This window comes from Cucurbita pepo, chromosome 5 (assembly GCF_057944985.1).
Source record: "Cucurbita pepo subsp. pepo isolate OVF chromosome 5, ASM5794498v1, whole genome shotgun sequence".
Taxonomy (NCBI): Eukaryota; Viridiplantae; Streptophyta; class Magnoliopsida; order Cucurbitales; family Cucurbitaceae; genus Cucurbita; species Cucurbita pepo.
In genome coordinates, this window is record NC_141802.1 from 24168 (window position 1) to 36790 (window position 12623).

General features: G+C 38.3%; 3 protein-coding genes across 7 annotated transcripts; 1 reads left to right on the plus strand and 2 right to left on the minus strand.

The window, feature by feature from the left end:
• Nucleotides 1-291: 291 nt before the first annotated feature.
• LOC111794569 (receptor-like cytosolic serine/threonine-protein kinase RBK2) lies at nt 292-3131 on the minus strand. 3 transcript variants are annotated; one of them, XM_023676607.2, is made up of 7 exons: nt 2225-3130; nt 1929-2120; nt 1636-1790; nt 1345-1424; nt 1123-1258; nt 850-996; nt 292-689 (listed from the first exon to the last, which is right to left on the minus strand). In XM_023676607.2, exons 1-7 carry the CDS (start codon nt 2550-2552, stop codon nt 546-548), a joined length of 1182 nt encoding a protein of 393 aa, XP_023532375.2. In that variant the 5' UTR covers nt 2553-3130; the 3' UTR covers nt 292-545. The 3 variants fall into 3 exon arrangements, with proteins under 3 accessions (XP_023532375.2, XP_086980071.1, XP_023532374.2); XM_023676606.2 differs by having other exon boundaries at nt 293-689; nt 1869-2120; nt 2225-3126; XM_087123945.1 differs by lacking the exon at nt 850-996 and having other exon boundaries at nt 1869-2120; nt 2225-3131.
• A 569-nt stretch (nt 3132-3700) lies between these two features.
• Nucleotides 3701-7660, plus strand: LOC111795352 (Major facilitator superfamily protein). Its single transcript, XM_023677712.2, has 18 exons — nt 3701-3973; nt 4061-4123; nt 4658-4747; nt 4834-4893; nt 4977-5042; nt 5136-5201; nt 5292-5367; nt 5446-5510; nt 5622-5714; nt 5807-5887; nt 5982-6066; nt 6162-6205; nt 6278-6340; nt 6442-6501; nt 6897-6950; nt 7029-7088; nt 7157-7271; nt 7386-7660. Exons 1-18 carry the CDS (start codon nt 3809-3811, stop codon nt 7499-7501), a joined length of 1422 nt encoding a protein of 473 aa, XP_023533480.2. The 5' UTR covers nt 3701-3808; the 3' UTR covers nt 7502-7660.
• Nucleotides 7661-7836: 176 nt separating this feature from the next.
• LOC111795353 (exosome complex component RRP4 homolog) lies at nt 7837-11479 on the minus strand. 3 transcript variants are annotated; one of them, XM_087123947.1, is made up of 10 exons: nt 11233-11479; nt 11067-11146; nt 10895-10944; nt 10608-10764; nt 10410-10511; nt 10250-10295; nt 10030-10119; nt 9790-9855; nt 9068-9133; nt 7837-8467 (listed from the first exon to the last, which is right to left on the minus strand). In XM_087123947.1, the coding sequence occupies exons 4-10, from the start codon at nt 10760-10762 to the stop codon at nt 8009-8011; spliced, it is 984 nt and encodes a 327-aa protein (XP_086980073.1). In that variant the 5' UTR covers nt 10763-10764; nt 10895-10944; nt 11067-11146; nt 11233-11479; the 3' UTR covers nt 7837-8008. The 3 variants fall into 3 exon arrangements, with proteins under 3 accessions (XP_086980073.1, XP_086980072.1, XP_023533482.2); XM_087123946.1 differs by having other exon boundaries at nt 11067-11479; XM_023677714.2 differs by lacking the exon at nt 10895-10944 and having other exon boundaries at nt 11233-11475.
• Between the last annotated feature and the right edge of the window lie 1144 nt (nt 11480-12623).

Sequence of the window (12623 nt, forward strand, 5' to 3'; positions counted from 1 at the left end):
TCATCTCAACACCATTTGTCCCTCTCAAACTACAAAAGGAAGGACTTCAACCCAATTATTATTAAAAGCATGTTTTTTAAATTTAAAAAAAAAAAAATTGTGCAAGAAGAACAAGTATCATTACTATATTTTAATATCATTAGCAACTGGAATTTGACATTTTTGTAAATTTTAAAAATTGTTGTCATGTATATAACTTAAAAGGTCGGGATTGTTAAGTTTGAAGTTGTCAAGCCCATCTCCCTTGAATCTCTACTTGAATTGTACAAATTATATATATATTAGCAAGTTGTTAAATCTGATTTTGTTAATTTGTGTTTGAAGTCTAATTTATTAAAAACAATTCCGTCCACAGCACCAATTAAAAAATATTTATTATTTACTACATAATATTTTCTGCTATTTATTTTATACTCTGATGATTATTATAAATAAAGCTTCAGATGGGGAGAGTTTGAATCTGTGTAGCTTCCAGTTTGCACGTATTAACATTTGAGCTTGAGCCTCCACAGCACACGTCTTTCACTCTCCATGAAACCAGCCACCTATAAATGTTCCAGAAGGACGTCCCTCAACCTTGGCTGCTCCGCTCTCATTAACTCTTCACGAAAAGCTTTCCGAAGGAAAGGTATTTGAATTTTTCTGGTTCCTCTTACGTAGCTCAGATCTCCACTCAGGATCTGAACCACCTGCATATCACATGTTTGGATGATCATGTTGTTGAGCTTTTTGGTTAAACAGTCCAGGGAATCTTTAACCCAAACATCAGAATTAAGATGCTACACGATCATTAGATTTAGAGTGCACTTTGGTTGGTTGTTTTCTTAAATAGCAGATAAGAACATGCACCTCACTCATGCAAGGTCTTCGTATTGAGGAGTGCTGTATGCATAAAGAAGCAGAAAGAAGCACAAGATTCATTTGCCGTGAATTATAATTTGTTATAAAAGGATCAACAACTTCTCTCACGTTGTTCTTCTTCAGCAACGGTTTTGCCTGATCAAGGTACAAAACTCTGGATTAGCCATTCCTTGAGATTGTTAGTATGATTCAACCAAACTTGGCATCCCTCCTAGCACAACCGAGCATGAATGAAGTAGACAAGGGAATTCAGAAACTCACCCACAAAACAAGACTTTGCTGAGAGTAATCCAGAGCACGGCGTCCAGTAACTAGCTCCAGTAGAAGCACGCCAAATGCAAAAACATCAGTTTTTTCATCTACTATACCATGCGATAAATACTCCGGAGGTAAGTACCTTCAAAAGCAGAACCGGGAGGAATCAGTTTTTTCATCTTTTGTATATGAACTGATAAGCAAGAGAGTGAGATTAGATTCACAAACCCAAATGTGCCTTCAAATTTTGATACTATGTGATGAGTCCATTGCTTTGGTAGCCACTTAGCAAGCCCGAAATCACAAATCTGTGGACATTTATTTTTTCAGATTCTATCTCTATCTGTATCTCATAATTATTTAGTAATACACAACAGAAACAACAAAAATGAATACTAATTGGCATTGTAAGTGAGGAGCACTGAATGATTAACGGATATGTTCATGAAGCTCAGAAACATCAAAGTTTGAAAAAGAAAAAAAGAAAAAAAAAAAGGGGGGCAAAAGGGGATTGATTACCTGAGGCTCAAAGTCTTCAGTGAGCAAAATGTTAGCGGCCTTAATATCTCTGTGTATAATTCTTCTTTGACATCCTTGATGGAGATACCTTAAACCCTTTGCGGTTCCAATAGCTATTTTATACCGAATGTCCCATTCTAGCTTCTCCTTCAAACCTACAGAATGCATATGCCTAAACTTAAGAAAAGGAATTATACCATTTAGCAATGATATCTAAACCGTAACCAACTAACCATAGAGCCTAGAAGCTAAACTCCCACGAGGAGAAAATTCAAGGACTAAATGCATTCCACCTTGGATTCCATACCCAATTAACTTAGCAGTATTGGGATGGTTGACATGGGCCATGATTCCAAGTTCAAGCAAGAAATCACCAATATTCTCTTCCAATTTTCCTCTTGTCAGTGTTTTGATGGCCACAACTTGTCCGTTCTTCAAACATCCCCTGTAAACCTCAGCATAGCCCCCTTTTCCGATCAGATTTTCTACACGCAAAAAGGAAAAAGAATCCACTCACAAATTGTTCGGAAAAATATTCTCATGGGTTCAACACAAAATGTGAAAAAGTGGATGTATTGGGTGCACGGACCATGGCTAAAATAGTTGGTGGCAGCTTGGAGGTCTCGCAGAGTGAAATTCTTCCATGGTGAGTTAAAACTGCCGACGTTGGAATCAAACCGAAAGTGAAGATGCAAACTCTCTCTCATACTGTTGCTCAGTCTTTTGGAGAGCTTGAGCACACTAAGAGGATGCAATTTACTTACAGGCTTGCTCGATTTAGACCTCAATAATTTGAAAATTCCATGCCAAAAGGCAGGGGGTTTAGGCTCCCCAGAAGAAGTGGATTCAGATCCGGAGCTCCTGAAGTAGTCTTCAAGAATTCCTGTGGGCGAAGATGAATCTAACTTCTCCTTCATAATTGAAAAAAACAAAACAAACCTACCAGGAACAGAAACAAAATAGCAGCAGGAGGATATTGGAGATTCAGATAAAAAGGCAGAGAAAACCAGGAATGGTGTAAAAAAATCCCATTTGATTTACGACTCAGAGGACACGCGGGAACTCATTAAAAGAAAGAGAAAGACAGAGTAACCCAAAAACCGAGCTGAAGAAACGCTGATGTGCATGTATTGGTGTTAGTTTAAACTTGGAAGTCATGAATAGATGGAAAGTGTGAAGAAAGGAGAGGAGGAGAGGAGGAGGGGAGGGCAGCTTGCAGAAAAAGTTGAAGAATTTTCAGATATTTTCCATTTAAGAAGAAGAAGAAGAAGAAGAAGAAATGAGAGCTGGAAATGAGTTAAATCCAATCGAAGCTTCTGATTCGCGGGTGACTCCCAAGAACAAAACAATGGGTTTTTTTTTTTTTTTTCCCATTATCAAAATTTAAGGAATGGTGCGTAAAATCCAAATTCAAATCCAAGTCGTGAAATCTAAGATTCGTAAGGAGTAATCGTCACAGATAATCATGAATAGATATCCCAACATTTTGTCCTGGATGGGCGTAAGAAACACTCTTTTCCCCACATTACATCACTTATTAAAAAATAAAATTAAAAAAGTGGATTAATTTAAGCCCTATTCTTTGAAAGACAAAAAAAATCTGAACTTGAATTATTTTGTAGAACAAAGTCATATACACTCGCAATCAACCAAATTTAGTAGCATAAACTGAAGTTGGAAACAAAGCCGATTAAAATGAAGAATTACCATGCGTTTCATCCACCAATCAATCATGGAGAACTTGAACCCTTAATTTGTGGTCCCATTTCATATAAAAGCGGCGTCTTTTATTTAAGTTGCCGAAGCCAAAGGCATCCACGGCTCCAAGCCGACCCAATTATAAATATAACGAAAAGCAGTCGAGTGAGCTAAGATGAGTCCAGAGGAATATTCCTGAGGTTTTTGCTTTGCTATTGCCAAATTGCTGTGCTTAGCTGTAGTGTGTTGGGTGATGGAAGTAAGTAATTTGTCTTACCATTATGAGACGACAACGATCTTCCACTAAATGCCAACCCAATCCCTGTGCTGGCCTCTGCCTCTGGCATATACATATATATAGATACATACATATTTCGCTTATGATTTATCATTCTTATCTAGTTTAAGTACAGGGGCAGAGGCAGACAATTCCCCCTTTTAGTCTTGACGTCACAAGTGTGTTGAGAAAAGAAAAATGGCGATCGCTGAGGATGTGGAAGATGGTGGGCAAGAAGCGGTAAGACAACCATTGGTGCAAGAGGAGACTAAATCGATTCACAGCAGTCGAGAGCGTGGGTCATGGATGGTCTACTTCAGCACGTTTGTGGCTGTTTGTGGCTCCTACGAATTTGGAACTTGTGTAAGCTTACTCACATCACAACTAACTGTCTCCTCCTCCCAACTGTTGTGCGGCGTAAGGATCTTTGTTATGTGGTTTTGGTTGCAGGCAGGTTACTCCTCGCCCACTCAGAGTGCTATCATAGAGGATCTTCATCTCTCTTTACCCGAGGTATGATTCAAATCAGGATGCTTTCTAAAACAAGTTGGGGGGTTTTTCTTTACATTTGTGGCTCTCACAGTCCACCCTTCCTTCTGATTTTGTATCTATGCTATATATGTCGCTCTTGAATTATTCATTCTACTTTATGTGGAAATGCATTGGATGTTGGTTTATAAGTACCGAGTGGAGTGAGAGGCCCAATCATCTCAACTAGCATGTATACTAAAATTATGGCAAATGAGCTCACTCTAACCGACATTACTGTTTCCTTTTGGTGAATTGTTACCTACGTTGTTTTAGTAGATCGTGGTTTTTTTAGAACGCAAAAAAGGAACGTGATTAGGAAGATAAAATATTAGCTGTCGAAAGGTGAACCACTTTGAATCTTCTGTCTCCTTTCTTCTCACCTTTCATAGTCGCATATGTGTGAAGCTTCTAAGCATGACTAAATGTTGCTATGGATTCAGGTTGGACTGGTAATGGGAAGGCTATTATTTGTAATAACTTCAAAATGTTTTTCTCTCAAAATTTATATTTATGCAGTTTTCACTGTTCGGCTCCATACTGACATTTGGTGCAATGATTGGTGCAATTACAAGTGGACCTATCGGAGATTTCCTGGGGCGGAAAGGGGTGAGCAGACCAGGATTATAATCTGTCTATTGGAAGTTGAAATTACTGTAAAGTTCTAGAAATCATCTACACCTCTGTTTTGGTAGGCAATGAGAGTCGCTACCGGTGCTTGCGTGGCTGGGTGGTTAGCAATATACTTCGCTCAGGTTGGTTTTTCCTTTGATTTGTTCTGTTTCCTCGATATACGAGTAGAATGGCCATGTATGTGTAACCTCAATTGCTGCAAAAGGGAGCAGCGGCTTTGGATATTGGACGATTGGCTACTGGATATGGAATGGGAGTCTTTTCTTATGTGGTACATTTTTCAATCCTTTCTACCACTAATTTTATCTTCTTTGTTTCCGTTATGTTGTTCTGTAACAACAATGTATTCATAATAAATATTTAGGTTCCCATTTTCATAGCTGAGATTGCACCTAAGAACCTCCGAGGAGCTCTAACTACCCTCAATCAGGTAAAAAAAAAAGATGAAAAAGCAACTTAATAGACCGTTGAAGTAACATTGGAGTAATTGTGGGGTTACCTTCATGTTGTTATTGTACAGTTGATGATTTGCACAGCGGTGTCTGTATCCTTCATAATTGGGAATGTAGTCTCATGGAGAGCTCTAGCATTGATTGGTAAAATTTTGTGTGTGCCATTCTAAGTAAGGACATCAAGGAAAAGAATGATCGAGTTCCTTTGTTGAGTGGTTGCAGGACTAGTCCCTTGTGTCATTCTCACATTCGGTCTTTTCTTCATTCCTGAATCTCCAAGATGGCTGGTAAGAAGAGTAATTGATAGGAGACAAACCATTGTTTTGGGATGTTCATATGACGCTTCCAAAATGCCCATGAATCTAAATCAACAAGAATTGGAAATTGACCATGAACAGGCAAAAGAGCGACGACAAAAGGAATTTGAAACAGCTCTCAAAAAACTTCGTGGTGAGGAGGCTGATGTGTCCCAAGAGGCAGATGAGATCCAGGTCTTTGTCCTTCCTTGAAACACTTCTCCTTCCAACCGACTCTTGGTCTGCATTACATTACATTACACATTGATGCTCAACTTTGTGAACAGGACTATATAAGGAGCCTTGAACAACTCCCCAGACCCAAACTGACTGATTTGTTTCAGAGGATTTACTTGCGCTCAGTCATTGTAAGCTCTTTATCTGAACTGATGCTACACTTTGTTTTACGTGCTCTCTACACACTCTCACTGGAATCCATGACCTATCATTTCTTCTCACCAGATTGGGGTTGGATTGATGGTCTGTCAACAATTTGGAGGAATCAATGGGATCTGCTTTTATGTCGCCAATATTTTTGAGTCAGCGGGTATTGAAACATACAATTCTTATCTGCTGACGCAATATTTGTCAACAATTTGGAGCCATTGTATACAAATCTCTCACCTCTTTTGTTGTTTGCAGGATTTTCTGTGAGCGTTGGAACTACAACCTATGCAATTCTTCAGGTACCTTAGTCTTCATCTGATCATTTCTCATGAAAATTGCCTTTCCAATTACGAACATGGTGCTTTTTATAGGTCATAGTAACAGGCATTGGTGCGATCTTAATAGACAAGGCTGGAAGAAAGCCCTTGATACTGGTAAACTTTAGTTTTTGACTCACTAGAGAATAAAAGAAATATATATATACAAATGCATACAGCTGCTCATTTCCTTGGTTTTTCGTGTTTTTTGCTTTTAGGTTTCTGCATCAGGGTTGGTCCTCGGATGTATCCTAGACGCAGTTGCTTTTTATCTGAAGGTAACAGAACGTTTGGTTTTCTCTGAAACAACTACGCACTTGGCTTTATCCCGAATATGTCATATGTTCTATCAGTTATGTATTTCTACCCTGCCCGAATGCTTATGAAGCGATGATTCCTCTTTTCGGCTTAGGGGACTCCTCATACCTACAGCCGTTTCGGTTGCTCCCCTTTTTTGTTTTGAACATATATCTTTCATGGTTTCTATAAATAAGGAAAACAAAAGCCGATGGTTTAGATAATTGGGATCAGATTAATAAGTCAAATGTACTGACTATGATGCAAGGATCAATAAAAGAATTAGTGCATGCAAAATCTTCTTTATTTCTGCAGATTATAGATAAAACTGATATGCATTGAGATCTACTTAAAACTTCCACTTGCTGAATACCAGGCGAATGAAATAGCAATCCAGGCAGTTCCAGTGTTAACTGTAGCTGGGGTGTTGGTAAATACATCAATTTTCTTCAACTCTCATTGTAGTTTTGAAGTTTTTGTGTCTCTAATAATTTTGTCTGAAATTCAGGTCTACATAGGATCCTTTTCGATTGGAATGGGTGCTGTTCCTTGGGTTGTAATGTCTGAGGTAAAAGATGATAGTTTTTAGCAGTTAAAAGTTTAACCAAAGGCTTAGATTTGGTAATTTTGGTGCAGATATTCCCCATAAACATTAAGGGATTGGCTGGAAGCATGGCAACACTAACCAACTGGTTTGGTGCTTGGGCTTGTTCGTATACTTTTAACTTCCTTATGGCCTGGAGCTCCTATGGTAACCGCACCACCCATTTTGCCCTTTTCTTTCAAAATAGAACCACTTCAGATTTGGTCCATGAAACGATGATCTGTGTTCTCTTTTCATTACTTGACTTGGTGAAATCCACAGGTACCTTCCTTATTTATGCTGCAATCAACGCAATAGCTATATGGTTTGTGGTGACGGTAGTACCCGAGACGAAGGGGAGGTCCTTGGAACAAATCCAAGCGGCTATTAATGGATAAGTCTTTTGAAAATTTCTGTCATTAGCACTCCTTCCGCATCTTGCTTTGCTCAGTGCTTCCGTTCTAAACTCCGCATTTCCTTTTTCCATCTATTTAATTAACATTGGAAAATTGTTGAAGTTATGAAATAAGAAAGTGGTCTGCTCGGACGTTGTTCCATTGCCTGGTAACTTAGAGAATCGATCAACTTCCACATAGAGCTTACATTGGGTTGGTCACAGACACCGCAGAATGAACGATTCCTTTACGGTAATACAAATGAGTAGGCAAATAAAAATATCATCCGCGAAAATACTACATTTTATAAAGTTTAGTGAAGTTATGAAACCACTTACTACAGAATAATTAAGCAAATATTGCATTCTATAATGTTAACACTAGTAGCAGACCAATCGTCGGTATCATAAAATTCCACAAACTAAGATCTCATAGTGAGTTCCTCAGAAAATCAAATTGTTCGTAGCAAAATTTCCAGCAAGAGTGAATTACACAATTTTGAAAACCAAATCATCCCCTCTTCTTACTCGAAGTCCGCCGCTCAGCCTCTTTTTCTGCAGTGAGAACACAGAACTCCGACCCAAGCATTTCATGCACATCGATGTTCAGAGAAATACTTAGACTTACTGTCTCCATTATGACTTCTACTGACATTATGAAACCTAAGATAGACAATACTCGAATGGCGTTTGCAGTTCTGCATATATTCTGACGTGTCTCCAATGGAGTATATATTCTTTCTTGCACTTGGTTACCAAAACTTCCTTCAAATTTTGAACCCTTCTGTTCAGATTTATTAATTGGATCTTCAACCATCATATCCTCTGTAGGATCAACATGCTCCCCAATCCAGATAAATCCATTGCATCCAAGTATTAAGTCAATACCATACTGCTCCAAATGATGGAAGTGCTGTTTGCGTCTCTTTACTAGATACGGTGAAACCGTGAGCAGCTGACCTCTTTCAAGCTGGATACAAATGCAGTAATCTTATTGATCAAGAAAAACAATATTTAAAACGGTCACTAAGAAAAGTTGTCAGGAACATAATAACCATTGCAACGAAGAAATCTAATTCAAATATAACCCTCCCAAGATTGTGAACTTATCACGCTTAAGCATAAAAGGAAAATATAACAATCAGAAGTAAACATAATTTCTGTGTCGAGATATTGCGTTATAGTATTCACGCCTTAGCGGTGGATCGGTTTTTTCGCATTCGCACAATAACTTTTCTTTTACCATCTCTTACATTTTGTCTTACCTCGGCACATCTGCTAGCTGGTTCTTACATTCACTCAATGATTTCTACCCGTCACTCTTTTCACATTAATCACAGCCCTTTTTCCCTTATTCCTGGGCAACAAACAAACCCATCTTTACAATTTGTTTTAACCACTAGAATTTACCCAGGAGGTTCTTCTATAAATTAGTACTCACATTCTTTCAAGAATCTTTTTACAGAATCTCTCATAAGAAACAAGGGAAGATGTGTATGGAAATTTGTTTCAAAAGCTTATTTTGTTATTACATCAACATCCAGAAGCTTAAAAAAAGGACTCATTTCACCTTCCCATATTTCTGGCTTCTTGCTTGAAGGTGTAGGCCATCATGCTGGAAACCACGAACTTCTGCCTGAGAAAAGTTATGGTGATGTTATTATTTTTTTTTTCTTGACTGGAAAATGAAGCATGTGAAACAATCAATGATGAGAGTGGTGTTTAATTATAGGCGAGAAAAGTAGAGAAAATTAAAGAATGACACTTATGGGCAAGAGGCACAAAAAGGCTCTTGAGTTAAGAACCTACAACATTAGAATGTCAAAAAAATAATAATGGGACCTTAGTGAAGAGCAACAAGCCACAAAAGGGCCCTTGAGTTAAGACACCTGGCCCAAAACCAAGCAAGGTGCCAAAGATGCATCTATCAATCTAATGTGCTGGAGCCTATGCTCCATACCTTTTACAAAGGCGTTGTGAGTTAAATAAAAAAAATTCATGGCCATCGTGTTTTAGCCAAAAGGTCAAGGCAGTATAACTTAAAGTTATGGTTTGAACTCCATGGTACCACGGTACCACGGTACTCTCCTATGATATTAAAATCCTACAAGTTTCTTAACAATCAAATATCCTAGGATCAAACAATTATCTAACCAAAAAAACTAATAAAATTTTAATGCTTCAAAATATTCAAAACATGGAACAAACCCACTTAGACGTATGTCACATGAGAAAATTGGTAGCACGTATTCTTTCTGATGGTGCTAGGTGAAAATGGAACTAAAAACTTACGCAAATAACATCATTTTCTTCAAAAATGGTCCGCATGTTGAGTTCATCCACTGCAGTTCGCCTCCTCTAGAAAAAAAAAGGAATATACCAAAGTTCAAACAGTAATCCACAAACGCAATCACTCTATAAAAGATAAACTGCAGCAAGTTTGCAGTAGAGTTATCTACAAAATTCAGCAGTAATTCATCGTCTGGTGCGAGACACCATTATGTAAATAAAAAAAAGGGATTTCTCCAGTACCTGAATACCATCAGGCAAGTTCATAGAAGAAAGCATCAAAACAGCATCTTGGCTATAATTTATATCCAATCTCCAACGTTTGGGAGCAACCTGAATGAGATAGGAGAGATTTGGGGGGGGTTGCATTGTAACACGTTTTTCAGATTTGAACAGCATAACCATGACTCAGGAATAAGTTTTACTCACCAACTTAAACCTAATAAAAAGCATTTGGTTTTACCTCCGTAACACGCCCCACTATGATATCACCAACCTCTGGTTTATATCTAATAAACAATACAGACAAATGCATCAGAAAAGACGCCCTAACAAGAAACCAAAAGAAGGGAAACATTAAACTATCATCAAGAAAAATCAAATTATAAAGATTCATGGACAACCTGGCACGTAAGGCACGTACATAGATAAGCTTATTGACTCGCTCGACCACTCCACAAATAGTGGCAACTACTTCTCCATTCAAGTCAAGGGTTCCATGTCCCCTGTATACACATTTCAATTAAACCTCAATGCAATAACCCCCATGCAAGTACACAAACCAAATATCTATTGTATAAAGATAGTGAGGAATTATATACTTGAGGACACCATCTTCGTAATTGAGAGGAATAGTATCAGCAACTACAACTGAAGCATCGGAATTAGCTTTCGAAGAGATAGACTCGAGCGTTTCTAGGGCTCTTTGAAGCCGAATCTTCTGGGTTTGATTCAAGGAAACTTGTAATCCTCTCATATCTGCATTTAGAAAATAACTAAATTAGAACATAGGGGTGCTGCAGGATGCTGATCACCAAAATCGACGTACTAGAACAAAATATTTGTACAGATATCCGGTAATAATTTGGTACGTGATGAAAAAAATTACACAAATAAGGACTAGCAACGTCGCAACATAATTATTTCTTCGAGTCACGACTGTGCAAAAAAAACAATCAATTATGGACATGGAACAATGTGCAAATGAGGCAACAGGTTGCCGGCGGTTGCTGAAGATAGAGGAAAAAATGAATAAAAGGAACAGAGGTGGACGAGCAAACCAGGTGCGACGGCGAAAGGTACAACAGGCCAACCAGGTGCCGTCTATGCAACGACGGCAGTGACCCTGAAACGAGGCGATCTGCAAACGAAAAAATACAAAATGCGGACGGCAAACAGCGTCAATGGTTGCAGAGGAGAGAGGGAAAGAAATGGAGTTGAACGTACGGAAGGCGGCAGTGAAGATCTAGGATTCCGTCGAAGAGAACGGGGAGGGGGTTGAAACACGGTGGGTCTTGACAAAGTTGGACGTGGACGGCGGCTTCTTAGCAGAGCGACGGCGTAAATCTAGGGTTCATAGGAAAAAAAAGGGAGGGAGAAGAAAATAAATGAGTTTTTGTACACGGACGACCTTTAAGAAACTGCGCCAAAATCAAATGACCTTATTGTGTTTTATTTTTTCAAAACATAGTTACGAAATCAACAAATATTTTTAAATTTGTTTTCCACTTGGCTCAACTCTGCTTCCTACATACTCTTTTCCGGCCTTGCCACCATTATCGATACTCATCCTTCTATAAAAAAATTATTTATTTCTTAATTTATAAAAAATTTAAATCATTTTCATTTTATAATATAATTTATACTAAAAATGTAAAACAATCATATTTCAAATCTTAAAAATAATATTCTACACAAAAAATATATATATTAGTTTTGTACCTTAAATTGACGTATATAAAAAGGATTTGGCCTCGTGCCTAACTCCATTTACCTGGTACAAACATGTTCCTACTACCTTCCCATTTTTAATTTAAACAGATTTTATGCCTGGATTCCTCTTCTCTTGTTTTTTATCCTCCTTTGTTTGTTCATTTTCTTAAGAGAGGCCAAATTGATTTTTGTTGAAATGGGTAAGAAAACACTAGGAGGAAATAATTTGGAGTGAAAGTGACAAAATGAAGAATTTTTATATCTGAAAATTTATAGATGTTAGGATGTGAACTAAACAATGATGTTATGTCTTGTTGAGCTTCAAATGACCTGATATATAATTGACAAAAATAATGTAATCCCCTGAATGAACCAGAACTACAGACATGCATGTCGTGAGTGCACTGTACCACGACAAGCACAATCAATGGGCAAAACACACGGAGAATGGAAACTAATAATAAAAACCAAGCAAGTTTATGCCATTATTTGTGGACACGGACAAAGATTGTGAGTTGTTGGTGTGTTCTATTCTCGCTTTACACTTGAGGACGTAGCCTTCAGCTTATTCCTAGCTCGAACGATATAGTCCGAAAAGCGATTATCTTCTTTGACGTTCTCCTTTCCTCTGCTACCCCAATCATGTCGCTTGCTTGATATGCTTCCCAGCCTACGTTTAGCCCGACTGATGTAATCGCTAAACACGTCGTTTACATCTTCGCTGGGCTTTTGTTCTTTCTCAACTTCGTCATCCTGAATTTGCAGAGAATATGAGTGAGCCAGGGCAGCCGGTTTGGGTTCTTCCTGGCGGTTTGGCGGAGGGCCAAATTTGAGGATTCTAGGATACAAGCCAAGAGCCTTGAGAAGCTTCTCGCATACGGGGTTGCGCTTGGAGGATTTGGAGT

Excerpts from the sequence above, each read along its gene's own strand:
- LOC111795353 (XM_087123947.1), bottom strand. The coding sequence starts at position 10,762 with ATGAGAGGATTACAAGTTTCCTTGAATCAAACCCAGAAGATTCGGCTT. Across the intron at positions 10,512-10,607 it reads TACGAAGATGGTGTCCTCAA|GGGACATGGAACCCTTGACT; the intron begins GTATATAATTCC and ends ATGTGTATACAG. Across the intron at positions 9,134-9,789 it reads AAGAAAATGATGTTATTTGC|GCAGAAGTTCGTGGTTTCCA; the intron begins GTAAGTTTTTAG and ends AACTTTTCTCAG.
- LOC111795352 (XM_023677712.2), top strand. The coding sequence starts at position 3,809 with ATGGCGATCGCTGAGGATGTGGAAGATGGTGGGCAAGAAGCGGTAAGA. Across the intron at positions 5,202-5,291 it reads CTCTAACTACCCTCAATCAG|TTGATGATTTGCACAGCGGT; the intron begins GTAAAAAAAAAA and ends GTTATTGTACAG. Across the intron at positions 6,951-7,028 it reads TAACTGTAGCTGGGGTGTTG|GTCTACATAGGATCCTTTTC; the intron begins GTAAATACATCA and ends TCTGAAATTCAG.
- LOC111794569 (XM_023676606.2), bottom strand. The coding sequence starts at position 2,552 with ATGAAGGAGAAGTTAGATTCATCTTCGCCCACAGGAATTCTTGAAGAC. Across the intron at positions 1,791-1,868 it reads TTTAGCTTCTAGGCTCTATG|GTTTGAAGGAGAAGCTAGAA; the intron begins GTTAGTTGGTTA and ends TGCATTCTGTAG. Across the intron at positions 997-1,122 it reads AGCAAAGTCTTGTTTTGTGG|GCAAAACCGTTGCTGAAGAA; the intron begins GTGAGTTTCTGA and ends TACCTTGATCAG.